The sequence below is a fragment of the Genypterus blacodes genome, unplaced genomic scaffold (assembly GCF_046128005.1).
Source record: "Genypterus blacodes isolate CSIRO-AG114 ecotype Tasmania unplaced genomic scaffold, CSIRO-AGI_Gbla_v1 ptg000411l_1, whole genome shotgun sequence".
Lineage (NCBI taxonomy): Eukaryota > Metazoa > Chordata > Actinopteri > Ophidiiformes > Ophidiidae > Genypterus > Genypterus blacodes.
Window position 1 is genome coordinate 42,180 of NW_027467183.1, and position 17,821 is coordinate 60,000.

The 17,821-nt window shown below is 49.5% G+C and overlaps 1 protein-coding gene across 1 annotated transcript in view; it reads left to right on the forward strand.

Moving 5' to 3' along the window:
• Window positions 1-10,105: 10,105 nt before the first annotated feature.
• The window catches only part of LOC142989366 (prospero homeobox protein 1-like), a 12,930-nt gene continuing 5,214 nt past the window's right edge, over window positions 10,106-17,821 (forward strand). The window contains exons 1-4 of the mRNA XM_076138854.1: window positions 10,106-10,564; window positions 13,249-13,660; window positions 13,756-14,352; window positions 14,464-15,717. Coding sequence (XP_075994969.1) covers window positions 13,316-13,660; window positions 13,756-14,352; window positions 14,464-15,717 — 2,196 coding nt within the window. The 5' untranslated portion in view covers window positions 10,106-10,564; window positions 13,249-13,315. The remainder of the gene's footprint in view (window positions 10,565-13,248; window positions 13,661-13,755; window positions 14,353-14,463; window positions 15,718-17,821) is intronic.

A 17,821-nucleotide genomic window follows, 5' to 3' on the forward strand; every position in this document is an offset into this window, starting at 1 on the left:
TAGAGAGCAGGCTTTTCAGATCTTGCACAAAGTAAACAAAGTGAAGAGGCCCGAACGTTGGCGAGCTCCGGCACGGCTCGGCCTGAAGGTGGCGCTGCGATAACCGGAGAGATCATCCGTATCGTATCCGCGCGGCAACCGCTGGCGTGACTTCAGCAACATTTGTTTACCGTGTGACCTCAGTGCATCAGCAGGGTTACGCGATACATTGAAAAGGAGCGGAAGTGTTCAACGCCGTCCTGTGACCTCCTGTAGGTGTGGTTGTGCTTTTGTGCGTGTGTGTGTACGTGTGTGTAGTTATCGGCGGTCTGGCAGGTGGCCGTGGCAGCAGTCACTGTGTGTTTCACAGTTATGCTATGGCGTGGACGCTGACTTTGTCATTTTTTGCCAAGGTCAACCCATACACACACACACACAGATACACACACATACACACCCCGCTTTTTATGTTATGATGGTTTTTGGCAAAGCTGCTGCCCGACACACACACACACACACACACACACACCATCAGAGTGAATGAAATGGCATAACAATATCAAGATTTGACTTTTCCATCAACGTTCTTAAGCAAAGATCTGCATCTCGGGCAGGTCGGGTGATTTCATCGCTCCTGGAGACAAACGTAAAGAGTGGCTTCTCAGCGCGGCGCTCTGAGCTGGATTCAAACCCTCCCACCTGCCTCACCGCCGCCGCACAAAGCTTCACTTAACCTTCGTTCATATATGCTGGTTTACTCTTTATCTTCACCGTCTCCAAACCTCTCAGACTTTCCCCCTTTGTGGCTTCTGCCTTTTGTCCTTGCTTTGTTTTGGGTTCTTGTCGTTCGTTGACCTTAGTGCAGCTGCAGTTCCGTTGTTCCCTCACAGAATTCTACTGAGAAGCCAGCATCTACCCAGCATGCATGTGGGATCTCAAGTTGTTTACGAGAGAGTAAACGTCCCTCCTGTGTCTCTGTCCCACTTTCTTGCCACACAGGCAAGGCGTGCATGGCCACGCCACCGCCACCGCCACCGCCGCCGCCGTGCGACCCACAGACACACGGTCTCACTCAAGGAGCAGATGCTTGCTTCCTCCCGGCATATGCTGCTGATGGGGGAATCAAGGGGACGGAAGGAAGGAAGGAGGAGGAGGAGGAGGGTGATAATCAGGAGGAATGAGTAGAGGAGGATCAGGAGGAATGAGTGTAAGAGGAGGATCAGAGGAGGAATAATCACAATCGGAAATGACTCGGACTGACGCTGGGGCGCTATTCCACAAGAGAAGGAACGTGGAAGGAAGGAAGGGAGTGAGGGAAGCATCTTAATTCCAGGATTTGGGAATGTGTTGCCTGAATTGGGCCTTCAGAGCGGCGCCCCCTCCCGTCCGCTGCTTTGGTAACCATGAGCGTCAACATCAAGGATCGGCAGCAATCATTCCATAGGCATAGTGCAAGTGTGTTTAAACGTCTGTGTGTGTGTGTGTGTGTGTGTGAGGCAGACGAGCGGGGTTCTTCTAAGCTAAAGATGAACAGATGGTGTTAAGCAGTGAGAGAAAGACACACACACAGTAAGACGGGATGAGAAAAGGAAGCGTCCTTGCCCTTTAATCCTCGAACTGCTGCAAAGGAAACGGCGAAACAAACCGCTGCGCATCCGCTCGGAGTGTAATCCAGCCCTTATACACACACACACACTCTCTCACACACATCTGATTTATATTCACCCTTACTCTCTTTTCTCTCTTTTATCTGCTGACGTTTGTTTTTCCTCCTTTCATACCTACTCCTCAAATTTTCTTCTTTTTCGGTGATTTTCTTTAATCAGAGGTCGTCTATACACACACACACACACACACCCGCACATAGACACTTTCCACAACCAACGCATCTACAAGGTGAAATCTTTTCATTAGAGCAAACAAGCATGGAACACACACACACACGCACGAACACACACCCACACACACACACACACACTTGCAGAGTCAATATTAATTCTAAAGTCTTTAATTAATGCGCACAAGAATTTAATTAACGCCTATTGATAAGCTTCATCTGTCTTAAGGACTTGTTTGTTTGTGAATATTTATGTATGCGTGTGTGTGTGTGCGTGTGTGTGTATCTATCATGGTTCACGCTCCTTACATACTTATTATACAGTGATCTTCTTGATTCCTCATGCGTGAAGAGGAGCACCACACACACACACAGGCAGTAAGACATAAACACAGATTAGATGGGAGTTTTTTTAATCATCTTAATTAAACTTATTTGTTAATTGTTGAATATACTGTGTGGCATTTATTTATTAAGTTCACCTGGATACAAAAGCAAACTGAGTCTAATTAAAAGCCAAGAAGAGTTTTATTGTGTGTGACGAGGAAAGCGAGGCAGACGCAGAGTGGATACTGTACATACACACACATATGGATGTACAAGAAAGTGGAGAAAGGGGGACCGGAGAGAGATTGAACCAATAATGTTCCAGTTTCACTTTAAGTCTTTCTCTAGCTGGAGCATCTTTAGTGGAACAGAAGAGTGGAAAAGAGAGGAGGAAATTGTTGTCATAGCGCCCATTCTATGAACTCTGATGGAGGTCACAGCTAAGGGGTGTGTGTGTGTGTGTGTGTGTGTGTGTGTGTGTGTGTGTGTGTGTGTGAGTGCACTGAGACAAGCGGGTAATTCTTCTGTGCCTGGCACAAGTCTTCAGACGACAGAAGTTACAGACTCATCTTTTCTGGAAGACGATCCAGGAGTATGTGTGCGCACACACACACGCACGCGCGCGCACGCAAGCAGAAGGCCCTGCCAAAAGACAACAGCACCCAGCTAAACTAGACGCACTTAAGGAATGAATAACTACGTCCACACACACACACACACACACATATCTCTGCACCTGAGTACACCAGCATGCCAGCAAAAGGCCACAGCACCGTATGTTCTCACACACACACACACACACACACACTCATAGGAGAATTAAAAGGAAGATGATGTCCAAATGTGAGGAGGAAATGGTAACTAGGTGTGTGTGTGTGCGGTGTGTGCGTGTGTGTGTTTTTTACAGCCTCATTCCAGCAAACACTGACATACGGTGTTGACGACAGTTTGGTGCATCACAGATCTGCTGTCTGATTCATGAACTGTGTGTGTTTTTTAACTCCACCGCCTCATTTGATCATTAACATATTGTGAAAATGATGCATAAAAAACACACACACACACACACACACTGCAGTGAAAAATACCACCTGCTCCTTCTGTCATGTTTTACACACCGTTGTCATCATTTCCCAAAGTAGTGTAAAATGTGTCTGCGAGCCTTTAATAGACCCCTTAAACCCTCGGCTTTATGGAAACATGAAAATTCCAATTTCGCCGATCATAAAAGCGATCACAGCGACCGATGTGGACGCGATGCTCCTCCAGCCCTGTAGGTGGCGGTGTGTACATTTTTGAGCTCGTCTACTGATCACAAATGATGTAGCGGAAGAAGAAGAGAGAGATTTTTTTGAGGGGTAAACGAATCTAAAGAGACAACGGCAGAAAATGCAAGGAAACAGAAGGAAAAAGTGAATGCGCAAAAGAAACGTAAATAAAGCGAAAACAGGCAAACGGAAAGTCCAAACAAGACAAAATAATCGGAATACTGTCCCGGATGTGTTGGATCACCTTTTGAACTTAAAAGCACATTTACTTTAGATCGTATTGAGTTTATAATATTTTTTACACCCTTCTACCACTAGATGTCAGTCACGGGGCAAAAGCCATGCAGAGATTATGGCCTTCATGTAAATACGCGTTAAGCGAGTAGCTAAAGCAGCGCGACACCCAGGTGACCCAGATGACCCAGGGGGAAGGAAGAGGAAGAGGATGTACCAGTTGATTTTTGTCCAGGCGGGACAGACGGAGAGAGAGAGAGAGAGAGAGAGAGAGAGAGATTAATAATGGATGTCAGATCCACAGAGACGATGTTCAGACATTAATAATGGATCTGACTCAGTTGGAGGAAGAACTTACCTGAAGAAACACACACACACACACACACACACACACAAGCTGCACTCTTTAACTAAATGGGTGCCCGATGGTGAATCACTGTCATTTAGAAACAAAAGAACCCCAGCTCAATCACTCTCTCCCTCTCTCTCTCTTTGTCCCTCCCTCTCTCACCCTTTCCATCTCTCTCTCTACCTCCCTCGCCCTGTCTCTCTTTCCGTCTCTCTCTCACCACAATATGGGTGTGTAATTGTTGTTGACACACACACAAAACCCCTACACAGAGATAAACATACACACTCTCATCACATCCATAAACACACACACGCGCACACTCACGCACACACACAAACACACACGTACAGAGTACGGGTGTATAATTACAGCGAGTGAAGCAGCACTGAGGAATAATTACAGAGGCTAGGTCCGTTGTTGTTGTTGTTGTTGTTGTTTCCCCACAAATACACCAGGACACAAACAAGATGGAGGGGCGAGCGGCGGGTCAAGCCATTTCCTGTGAGGACAGTCGCGCAGCGCCATCTCTCTCCAGCCACGCCTGAAGTTAACTGGCTCCACTCTTCTCCATCATCTCTCCAACTCTCAAACTCCTGCCTCTCTCTCTCATAATCACACACACACACACACTGCCCAGTCACCTGTGCTGAAGCTAAATGGAGTGTGAGGTTGTTACCGGTGTGGTGATTGTAGGGTGCAGCAACTGTTTTGGTTTGTTTACGTGTGCGATCCGACGGCAGATGGAGGAGTCAAGACATGAGCTCATGACCCAGGGGGGGCCAGGGGGGCCAGGGGGGCCGGGGGGGCTGGGGGGGCAGGGGGAAAACATACGTCTCCAGCCTGACTACAAAAACTGAGTAAAAAGTGTAAAATCATGGGAGACGATTCCCAGTCTGGAGCGTCGCCGAGTGAACTATCAAAACTGTGAAATTGTAATGAAGTGATCCTGGGAATCCCCGCCAGTCTGCCAGAACCGAAGCAGCCTTAAGAATGAGAGGTGAAATGTCTTCAATCCTTCACCAGCAAGTCCCTACAAATGACTTTCCTTGGAATGATGTGATCGTTCCAGACGCGATTTAAAAACATTCCTCCTGGACATGTTTACTTCAGCTACACTGAGCTTTAGCGTTTAATTATCCTGTGTGCGTGCCTCTCCGTGTGTGTGTGTGTGTGTGTGTGTGTGTATCCAATCCCCTAACAACCCTATTACTTGCCGTGTGGTAACTTGGGAGTTCTTCAGGAGCACGGGAAGTCGTAGCTCCGGGCGTTTCCGTACGTGCTTAGTTAAAGGGGCGAAACGCTGTCATTCAATTTCCACTTAAAGGAAGAGCGAGGAAGAGGAGGCTTTAATTGACCGTCGCTGTGCCCGAGCAGCACACACGCACACACACACACACACACACAGAGCAATGCCCTACTTTCTCCTTGCTTAATTATAGGAGCGTGTTTTGAGGCTCAGTGCTCATAAAGGCTTCTGTCATTACATCCTTACACTAAGCGACTGACAGCGCTGTACATTTAAACTGATATTGTTCAAATAGCATCTGCATCATTCTCTACTAAAGAAATATGTCGCTTCAAATTCACAATAACTTTGCCATTCAATGTGAAAGGCAAAAAAAAGGAGCTAAAGTACTTTGAACAACTTTGTTTTGTTTTGCCCTTTTCAGTCTCTTTACTCGTTGTTTGTGATTCCGCCTCCCTGCGTTCCCTCGCGTTTACGCTTTGGCTCGGGTGTGTGAGGCGTTATTGAAAGCGTTTCGGGTGAACGTGTTAATTTTTCTGTTCTGTCAGGATCCAAAAAAAAGGCCCGACAATGTCACAGAAGCTTCCGCCAGCAGACTCTCTCTCTCTCTCTCTCTCTCTAATCGTCGCCGTTTGTTTTCCTGTATCGGCCTTCCACCTCCCTTTCTGCCCCCCTCTGCTCTCTCGGTTTTCTTCCTTTGTTGTGATCTACGTGTGACGAGCTGTGATAAATAAAGACACACACAGCAGCGTCTGCGCGTGTGTGCGTGTTTGGGAGATGGACGCCAGCTTTCTGATAGCATTGTTAGCCTCTCCACCTCTCCTCACTCCGATGCACATCCATGCGACGGGGCTTTCTTCCACCCCTCCTCTCTGCCCCCAGAATTCGGGCCCCCGGCCAGGAAGGCAGCGTCGGGGGGCCAGGGCGGCGGCGCTGGAGGACGAGGACCGGGGGGCTCCGGGCCAAGCCTCGAACCTAAGACCCAGATCTGGCGCCGCCAGCCTCGGCCCACCAAAGGGCCTTAGCGGCTGGGCAGAGAGGGGGCGGCGGAGGCTGGAGGTCTCAGCAGCAGTAATGGCAGAGGCTAGATTAAGACCTTCTCTTAGAGTCGGCACAATGGAGGAGGTCTAAAGTGGAGCCCCCCACACACACACACACACACACACACACACACACATTCACACACGGCTTCTATTCAGCTCTGGCCATGTCGCCCATCAGAGGCAGAAAAGCATGAATAAATACATGAGCAGTGTAGAGCGCCACAGGACTGATAAAAAGAAAGGAAAACACGAATTACAGGAATGGAAAGAAAGAATGGTAAATTGAAAAAAGGGGGGAGCGGGGGGAGGAGGGGTGGGGGGGCAGATGAATAATTCTGATGATTTTGTCATGGAGTAATTGTGATGGGAGGACAAAAATTTAGGGGAAGTGAGGAGGCGGAATCATGAAAAACCCTCCCAAGTCCCAGAACGGAGAACATTCAATAATTAGGAAAAGTTTAAAGTTTGGAGGAAATTTACGTCAGAATTAAAGTTCTGGAGGCCTCCGAGTTTCCCCGACAGCAGTTTCAGATTCAATATATTTGCTGTGCTGATACTTAGCAGCGCGAGAGAGACGAGGCCTTTATGTCCACACCGCCACCGCCACCCTCTTAATGCTGCATTAGAGACCTGAAGGTGCCAAGAAAAAAAGGAAATGCGAGGAAAGCCGGCAGGAGAGAGAAAGAGAAGTGTGGAGGTGTGCGTGTGTGTGTGGGTGTGTAAACTCACAAAGCATCGGTGGACCCGTGGGGACATGTTGCCGTGTCTTCCTCTCTGTTAGTTCATGTCCCTGTTTTGCCCCACATGTCTGCATTGAGACCTTTTTACCAACTCCTACCTCTTCACCCAGTACGGTACCTTTGTGGTGAAAGTGTGTGCGCGTGCTTGTGTGTGGGTGTTTGCGTCTCAGAAAAAGGGACCCTGGGACCCTCCTCAACAGCGAGGGCTTTTAGCTCTCCTCCGCTAATGTCCTGAATAATGGCGTCTTGATGGAGGGACCGCAGGAAACGAGAGAAAAGAGCGGCATGGAAACAGAGACGGAGGGAAGTAGGGAGAGCGAGAGACTGACGACAATGACAGGGTGAGAGAGAGAGAGAGAGAGAGAGCGAGAGAGAGAGAGAGAGAGAAACCTCTGCATCCGTCTTTACCTCCAGACCTCCATCAGAGCGTCATTATTCCCTCAGCCTCTATGTTTTCATTATTCCCTTTATGTCCATCTATCTCTCTCTCTTTCCCCTCTCTCTCCTTCTCTCTCTCTCTCCCTCTCTTTACCAAAATGATGACATGAAGAGATTTGACTTGCTCTTGCAAAAAGACACATCTGAGAGTCTGTGTGTGTGTGTGTGTGTGACTGTACACACTCTGACATAAGCCACCACCGCCCAGCATCTCAAACCTCTCGGCAAGGTGAAATAACCAAAGTTTGGATGAAGCTGAGCCCCAGGGTTGTGTGTTTTGTTATATGACACACACACACACACACACACACATGTTGAATACACAGCATCTTAACCTCCAGCCAAAAGGCAGAATTGCTCCTTATTTGAGTAGTTTTGAAGATTTAAAAGCTTTAACATATGTTTGGCTCTTTCTGTCTTTCTGTAGAGACAGGACAGGTTCACACACACACACACACACACACACACACACACACACACACACACACACACACACACACACACACACTCTGTTACTTTTGCAGCTTCACACACCAAAGCAAGCGCGCTGGCTCTCATTCATCCCTTATTCATCCAGCCACACACACACTCGCGCAAGCAACGAGTGACTCTCTCTTCCTCACACTCACACACACAAACCGACACACACTGACAGTCTGTGGGGGCCATGGAGACATCAGGCAGGTAAACAGGGGGGAACAGCTAAAGAATAACTTATTTATTTTAGGGTTGTGAACATGTTTCCACCCCAAAACACATCAGAGATTAGAGCAGAAAATGCAAACTGAATTTTGTCCTGAGTCATTAAGTGCTTCACACACACACATTCTCTCTCATCCCTGCAGTGGAATTGTCTGTTGAGGGAAATTCCCCCCCACCTCTTGACACTGATAAGGATCCTTCACGATGTCCACACACACACGAGTACAAACACCACATCCCCTCCCGTGTTGAAACCGTACAGGATTCCTTCTCCAATGTTCCACCACATAGGCAGCCGTGCGTCACCGTGCGTCACTTTGCCACCTTTCCAAAGCGCGCGCGCTGATCATGCACAGCCCTAAATTGCGCCAAATCGGTCCCGTCGTTCGTGTTAAAATAAACAAATGAAACACGGTGGAACTTTCTTCTGTCCGTGCCGTGGAAGTGGCGTGATGAGCTCATTACGCGCGGCCTGTTCGGCTCCGCATGCGAGCACGGAGCGCAGGGTAATGACTGAATAATTCGTGGTTTCCGAATACTTCCGTGTTTACTACTAATTAAAGCCGCACGCGGAGCTCAGAGATAATAGTGTGTGTGTGCGTGGTTGTATGGTTGCGTGGTTACGGGCTGGAAGAGTTTACCGGCGGGAAAAAAGTTCACTAATATTTAAAATGGATTGACAATCCGATAACAATTAATTTAGACTGATTTGGATTAATTGACGCGCTTTTATTTAGTGTTTCTGATAAAGTGGCCCCTGCAAAACACAACCGGACATCCGGTCTTCTTGTTAGGTTTCTGTGAAAATATATATTTTTTCTAAATCACATTCCAAATAAACTTCTTCGTCTTTCACATTTCTTGTGAATATCCGGATAAAATACTATACATTTTTTATTCCACATATTAAATTGCACTCATCCCGTTTCTAAATCTGAATTTAAATGATTTTAATCTTTGACATTTTATTTATTTAAAAGCTCCATCCGTGCAGAGAGAAGGCGGATAATAATATAAGTAATCAATCAAAATATTGGGGAATAATCCATTTCAGTGTGTCCCAGCCTCTCTAAGGGCCTCTGAGTGCAGCTGAAACACAGCCTGCGTGTCGGCAGGGTTTTCCGCCCAGCTGATGTGCCTTTGAGCAACACACCGACACACACTCTCAGTCTAGCTGCAGGGGTTGCCTGACCTGTAATGAGTGTGTGCCCACTTCACGCACGCTTCCATTCTAAACTTCACGGCGACACTGCAGGTTTGTTTCCTGGTTACAGACGAAATGTTTGCAGGAATAAGAAGAAGGAATTGCAAATAAAGAAATGTGTCAAGTTAAAATCCTATACGAACGCCGAGTGATGACGAGTATAAATGTTATTGTTAGGAAAAAAACTCATGTTAAAGTTAGATGACGTCTGATGCAATAACAACGGTCGAGAGTTTCTATTGTCACATTTACTGTTAATCACAACTTGAGAACACACCAGGGAACACACACACACACACACCACTCGTCAAGAGGACGTATATCACAAACTACACGCAGTGGCCTCCTGTCAGTCACCAACCAAGACATTCTTACTCTAAATGTTTTTAAAGTTTACATTTACACTCTAAAGGTTTATGATGATTAACTGAGGACAAACTCGACCTATACCCCTCGCTCAATCTCCGCTCTGCAGGTGTGTGTGTGTGTGTGTGTGTGTTTTCTGGGGGGCTTCCTTATCAATTAGAATCCATCGTCCGGGCTCCTCTTCCTCCTTATTGGTCAGGTGGAGTCGTTACCTCACGCGGGGCGGGGGCGGCGGCGGCGGGGGGAGGCGGTGCCGCGCGGCGTCTTCGCGTATCCTTGACGCGCGTCTCTCTCCTCTCCGGGTTCCTTGCCGAGTCTCTCTCCTCTCCGGGTCCCTTACCGAGTGTCTCTCTCTCCTCTCCGGGTTTACCGAGTGTGTCTCTCTCCTCTCCGGGTTCCTCACCGAGTCCACTCCGCCTTTGGGTCGGAGAGAGAGAGGTAGCAGCGCGCGGACGGACGGAGCCGGGGTGCGCTCGAAACTGAACACTTCCAATCCCGGGAGGAGAGCGGCGCACAAGAGCGCACACGCGCGCGCACGCACACACTCTCTCTCTCTCGCTCTCTCCCCCTCTCTCGCTCTCGCTCTCTCTCTCTCACACACACACACACACACACACTCACTCAAACACACACACGCACTCTGAGCGTCCTTCTCTCTGCCGTGCATGTGTCTCCACTTTGCCGTGTAGTAAATTACGGCATTGATCTCAACGCCGAGTGCGGATCTCTCTCTCCCCTCTCTCTCTCTCTCTCTCCCTCCCTCTCTCTCTCTCTTCTGCTGCTCGCTCTCTCTTCGACGCGCGGACTTGGAGGAAACGCCGCGCAGAAGTAAGCAGACAAAACACTTTCAAATCTGTTGTTGTGATTATATATTGTAACTCTGTGCTCGTATATGTGCGTGTATGCGTTTGTTTTGACCTCGCCACGCGCGTGTATATACGTGTGTGTGTGTGTGTGTGTGTGTGTGTGCTCGGTGCGTATCCAACTTAACTTCCACTGTCGGTTCAGGCAGACCGAGTCCCCCGTTACACACCGAGGAGCCACGGTTTCGCCTCGTTTGAACTCCATTTCATAAAGTGGTTTCCGCTCTTATTCGGTTTTAACGCACAATCCGTAGTTGTGCGTCACTTTAGCGTAAGGAAGCGGCTTTAAAAAAAATAAATCACATATCAAGTTGTTGTGTTCGCCGCTGTGTGTGTGTGTGTGTTTCACTGTGGAGTCGTGCACCTGCCGTGACCGCAGAGCTTGGAGGCAAAGCGTCAGTCAACGTTCAACTAAAAAAACTCTGAAATTGTTATTTTTTCCTAAAGCAAATCAAGAATTCGAACAAATTCTAAATTGTTCCAGAACCCGAGTAAAAGCTTGATCGGTGGATTTGTTAAATAAACGTTGGAAACTGAACTTCGTCACTTATTAGAAATAAAACCGATTGTTAAAATAGATGTGTGTGAGCCAAACGTGTAGTTGTGACATTTCTGCACCGTGACACACTCGGCCCAGTTGCACCGGGATGCCGCCGCCGTGTCACCGTGGACTCTGATCCCCGCGGTGGTTCAGGCGTCTGAGCAGCAGCCGGAGGTGAATCAGATCCAACAACCAGCTGGTGATTCGAGTCCTGCAGCGGTGTGTTAGGATGTAAATGTAGGAGTTGTTCCACTTTCCATCCTATTATTTTTAAATCCTAAATTTCTTTCCTCGTCTTGGCTAAAATAGTGCAAATAGTCCTTCAAAATAAGAGGAGTAAAGTCGTTTTTATTTGTATTTATTCGCCCTGATGTCAGATGAGAGGTTGACAGATTGTGTGTTTGTGTGTGTTTGTGTGTGTGTGTGTGTGTGTGTTACTTCCCATTTCTCAGCTGTCTCAGTTATTCTCACTTAGATTAAAACTAAACTTTCTGTTTTGTCACAGCAACCACACACACACACACTTTGTCTCACATCTCCTTTCTAGCACACGCAGGCATCTTTGCACATTAATGGTAAAGGGACTTTTTTTTTTTTTAAACGTATCTTTTATTAAGAAACTAAATAATTAAACCATCTGGTGTCATGGTTACAAAAATGGGATTCCCACCTCCACGTTTGTCGCTTTGGTGGGAAGATTGCTGATTATTAAGCAGAGTTAAGGCATAGGAACCGTTCTGACTGTGTTTCAAACCTGTGCGTTGCAGTAGAGTGAGAGTAAGACACATTTAGCTCTCTGATTACAATTTGAGCCCAGGTCAGAGTTTCAAAAGAGACGATTCACCTTCCACCAAAAAGCTCTTTGGACCCCCATAATCTCCACTGTTTGCCTCCCTGCCTGTGCCTGTGCATGTGGGTGGGTGCTGGGGAGCTAATAATGCAAACAGAGTGTACAGCACAGTCTGTGTAGATGTGTGTGTGGGGGTAAGTGGGTCACTGTCGGCCACTGTGCTTGTGGGATTCGCAGAAGGATTCCAGTGTTTTCCGAAACCGCGTCCCCTTCTAGTTCTTCCCAAACTCACTGTCCTCCTCCCCCCCTTACTGCTTGTAAAAGGCCCCTGGAGGAACGGCGGCTCAGCCCGCTGTGTGTGTGTGTGTATGTGTGTTCGAACGCTTTCCGTTTAGTGTGTTTAGCAGAGTTTTAACACGGGCGCGACATGGCTGTAACAAACTGTTGCAGGAAGCAGACGCAGCTTTAATTTGTGAAATATTTCCCTAGAATCGAGCCTGGAATGACTTGCAAAACAGATGCAAACGCTGCATGGAAAAAACGCTGCCCCTGTGCGTGTGTGTGTGTGTATGTGTGTGTGTGTGTATAGGCACGAGAGCGAGCAGAAACTCATGTCGGCCATTGATCCGTCAGCTTGTTTTAGATGCAGATTTGTTTGACGTGAAGCTAAAACTCACATTGATTCCAAGTAGAAAGCGGCAGCATTTATACAAATTTGCTAACTGTTAAGCTTCACAAAATAACAACAACAACAAAAAGCTCAATAATATCTAAATATTCAGTTGCGAGCTGTGCGGGGGAGGGGAGGAGGACGAGGAGGAAACGGGAAATGGGTTTGTTCGTTACAGGCAGGTGTCACTTCTCTCCCTGAGCCATTTTTAAAAACGCTGTGTTTGGCCTCGCGGTGGATATGGTCGGTGTGGCCATCGTCTCCATGACGGCCGTGTGTCGGGACAAGCTTCAGTGTTTTGTGTCTTTTGATTTTTTTTTTGGGATTGGCGACATTAAAGAGAAAGGTTTTCATCGTGAGAATTCTGTTTAAAAATGCTTCATGTCTGCGATGATGAAGAAAGAAATCTATCTGAAATGCAGAATTTAATCCATTTATCGTGGATTATTGAGTCTATTAGAACGTTATGATCCTGTTATCAAATCTCTGTAAAAAATAACAATAACTGTAAGATATTTGTGACTTTATCCACAATTTCAGGAGTAATTCTGATCTTATTCAGGAAGAGAGTCTTCATCAGTGTGTCTCCTCCTCTGTCATAAAGGAGGAACGCATAGAAACTTGTATTTGTTCTGTGTCCCTGTCCAGGTCGCTCCCCTCTCTGCCGTGAGCCTGCGAGGACCCCCGGCCATGTCCCTTTAAGCTGCCCTGCGTGATGCCTGATCATGACAGCGGCGCACTTCTAACCAGACAGACAAAGCGCCGGCGCGTGGACATCGGGGTGAAAAGGACCGTGGGCAGCATCGTATTCACCCGCACCAGAGAGACCTCGCTCGACGGCATGAACCAGACGCACAGCCCCGACCGGGACGGAGACTGCTCATTGGTCGGCCACGGCCACGCCAATGGCGACGGGGAGAAGTCAAACGTTCTGAGGAAGCTGCTGAAGAGGGCAAATTCATACGAAGACTCCATGATGTCTTTCCCCGGAGCGACCATCATCTCTCAGCTTTTAAAGAATAACATGGGAAAGAATGGAGGGAGCGACTCAGGCTTTCAGGTACACACACACACACACACACACACACTCAATCATCATCATCAATTAATCAAACTAATCAAACAAATTATTCAACTCTGCTCTGATCCTCTCAGGGGAGCGGTGCTCTGTCCAGCGGCGGATCAGAGATCCAGGCGGAGGACGTCTGCAGTAACTCCTCCTCCCGTGACCGTGACAGCCCCTCCTCCTGCCTCTCCCCGGGGCCTCCTCTTGCCCCTCCGCCTCCATCTTCCTCCTTCGGGCGACCACCGCCCTCCTCCCTCAACTCTCACCAGGCCCCGCAGCCCCTCTCGCTGTCCTCCTTTGACCTTGAGCGGCTGTCGGACGAGCACCTGCGTGCCAAGCGGGCTCGCGTGGAAAACATCATCCGCGGCATGAGTCACTCGCCACTGGTCCGGCCCAACGCCAGCGACCACAACCGAGGCGGCAACCGAGAGAACGAGAGCGGCAACAACAACAGCAACGACCACCGAGGAGACAGCGGTGGACACAACCACAGCCAGAGCGACTGCCCTCCGTCGCTCCTGAGCTCTCCGGGCTCGCGGGGCGGCGTGGGCGAAGTTTACCGGGAGAACAAGAGGAAGCAGCGCCTGCCGCAGCAGCAGCACAGCTTCACCCAGCTGGTGTGTTCCAGGCAGGAGCAGAGGCAGGAGGAGAGGAGGCAGCTGAAACTGCAACTGGAGGACATGCAGGTGAGTGGACATTTAGACGTTCTTGAGTCCATTTGGTCTCTCTGCTGGCTTGACTGTGAGTGCGGTCGGGTCAGATTTCAGCATCGTCATTTAATATTCTCTGTCCTTCAGAAACAACTGCGCCAACTCCAGGAGAAGTTCTACCAGATCTACGACTCGGAGACGGAGGAAGAGGAGGAGAACGGAGACGGCGGAGAGGCGGAACGTAGGGGAGACAGAGAGGAGGACGGAAACCTGTCAGAGGACAGCATCCGCTCCGACGGCCTGGAGGAGAGGCACAGGGAGAGGGGGAGGCGCGGCCACGCCGACCTGTCAGAGCTCGACCCAGGCCACTTCCTGGATCGGGCCCGTGCCCTCCTACGAGAGCAGGCGCTGATAGACGGCGAGATGGAAGAGGAGGTGGGTGGCAGGGAGGAGGAGGAGAGGAACGGAGAACGGGCGATGAAGAGGCGAGGAGGGGCGGGAAGAGGAGGGGCCGGAGGAAGGCAGCTAGCCGAGACGCTGAAGCAGGAGTTGAACTGTGCCGTGTCGCAGGTTGTGGACACCGTCGTGAAGGGGTTCTCTTCGCCAAAGCAGGCCGTCAGTCACCATCATGGTTGCCACGGCAGCACGCCGGCTGCCCCTTCCTCCTCCTCAAACTCATCATCCTCCTGCCCCCCGCCATTTGTCCCCCTCCCCTCTCTCACCCCTGACTCGCGCTTTGGGGGAGGCGCCCTGGCCCTCAGTCTGAACGGCGACAGCAGCCCCACACCAAACTACCACTCATCCAACCAGCGGCTGCACTGCTTCGGCGATGTCATCATCCCGAGCCCGCTGGACTCCTTCGGGGGCCTGGGTGGACGACTCAGCGGGTTGCCGACGCCCAACGACCAAACGGAGGCGTTGCCACTGGTCGTGCGCAAGAGCGGAGTCGGAGGGGAGAGCGCCAACCTGTCTCTCCCTCCTCCTCCCCCGCCTCACCACCCCTCTCACCACCCCTCTCTCCACCCCTCCCCCCTCACGGCCTCGCTGGGGTTCAGCCCGCCGTCCTTTCGCCACCCGTTCCCCCTCCCCCTCATTGGTTACCCCTTTCAGAACCCGCTGGGCTCCCATGGAGGCCCGCCCGGCTACCCACCGGGGCCCAAGGACCACCACCGCTCCTCCCCTGACTGCATGGACATGACCCGGGAAACTGTCAGCCTCAGAACCAAAATGGCCGCTCTGGGAGGCGGCCATCTTAGCCACCATCACCACCACCACCACCACAGGCAGAGTTCCCCCAGCCAGCACGGCGGCGGGCCGGAGGGGCTGTCGCTCTCCCTCATCAAGTCTGAGTGCGGCGATCTGCAGGACATGGCCGACATCTCGCCATACTCCAGCAGCACCGTATCCTTCACACTGAAAGAGTGTGTGTGCGCGTGTGTGTGCTCAGTGCGTCGTAATAGTTCACTCAAATCTTTCTCTATTTTATGTCATCGCTCCGTTTGAGTCAAATTGTTAAACACATTCAGACGTCTTGGGAGCAGCAGCACTCTCACACACACACACACATTTACACACACACACAGTCTTTAATATCAATTACTCTGCATTAATTGGTTCCTGCTCTCACCCTCGTATTTCCTCACTGCGAGTGGGAAGATGAAACGGGCCGCACTCTGCTCTCTCTCTCTTTCTCTCTCTCTCTCTCCCCGGCAACCTCCCTCACTCCCTCACTCCCTCACTCACACACACACACACACACTCTGTTCCCACCGTCTCAGACACTCTTGTGCTGTTAGGTCGCCTTTCATCACAAAGACTTTGTACATAAACGCTCAAAGCAAATCATTTTTCACTGTTGCTGCCTTTGTGCGTGTGTGTGTGTGCGTGCGTGTGTGTGTGTGTGTGCGCACATGTGTGGGTGTGTGTGGTGGAGGTAAGACCTTGTACATAGGAGCTCAAAGCAAATCATATTTCAAAGACCATGGGAGAGGAGCAGGTGAATGCTTTGCCTCATTGATGCTTTCTAAATGTGTGTGTCTGTGTGTGTCTGTGTGTGTGTGCGTGTGTGTGTGCTCAAATACAAGAAGGAGCCTAACCCTAAACCTTTTTAATGTGACCACGCTGATAGAACTTCCCCCCTCTCTCTCGCCGGCCTTCAGTCTTAACAGCTGTGTGTTTTGCTTCCTTTTGCTACGCACACACACACGCACCTACAGTACATACACACACACACACACACACATTGCCTTTCATGGTGTGTGTGTGTGTGCGTGCGCGCGTGCGTGCGTGTGAGAACAGGTGTTTGCAGGTAGCTGTTTATCTTTTTCGTCCCTAACCTTTCATATGGAGAGGACTTCATCGCGGGGCCACGAGAGACACACACACACACACACACACACACACACACACACACACACACACACACACACACACACACACACACCCATCCAGACCGACACACACACACACACACGCTTGACACATAGATGCACGTTTGAAGAACAAAGTGAAAAGAGAGGAATAAGACTTTGAACCCTGACGCAGACGTAAACTCCTTACAGCTGTGAGCGGGACGTGATCACAGCACCGTCGTCTTCAAAGACAGTTTAGATGTCGCTTTCATTACAAAAGGAAATATTTGACACGGGTCGCTCTATCGCCACTCCACCACACACACACACACACACGCACACACACACTCGCTCTGTGTTCTTGATGAAGACGTGTTTGCTTGTTTTGTCCGTGGGGAGTATTTGCATGCGAGGGATGAAATGGTGACGGCGAGGTGATAAGGCTTGAAGAGAGCCTTGTAGTGAGGTAAAGGTGTTTTGCATTGAGGATAGTTCATCTGAAGGCCACACACACACACACTCACATACACACACACACACACACACACTTAGGTCGGTGTATCGTTAATCCTTTGTACGGCGCCGAGCAGATGTCCCACATTCATTTATGAATTTTTTTCCCCCCGTTCATCTCCTCCCCTCTCCTTTCCCCAAATCTCTCTCTCTCTCTCTCTCTCACACACACACACACCTGGCAGCAAGGTCAGGTTACAGCTGATCCGAACAAGCCTGGTGCAAAATACACACACACACACAGAGGAAAACAGTGGACATTGTTTGGATTTTATTCATTATGACATCGTTCTTCGCTTTGAACCTGTTTTTGTTTTTTTGGGTCCGTGAAAGCAGTGTGCGACCCCCTCCCCCCGCCCCACACACACACACACTCACAGATCATGACAGGTTGGCATGAATGTTAACGAGGCAACTGTGTTGTTGTCCACCGAACTGACGCACTACATCTGCTGCTTCACACACACACACACATACACACACACACATACACACACACAGGTTTGATCCCATTCAGCCGAATAACGCAGAGTAAACCATGTGGTTGCCATGGCGTTCCCCGGTGAGATGACACCAACACCAAGTCGATAAAAACATCCGCGGTGCAAAACTTTAATTATCTATTTTTTGAAGTCAGAAAA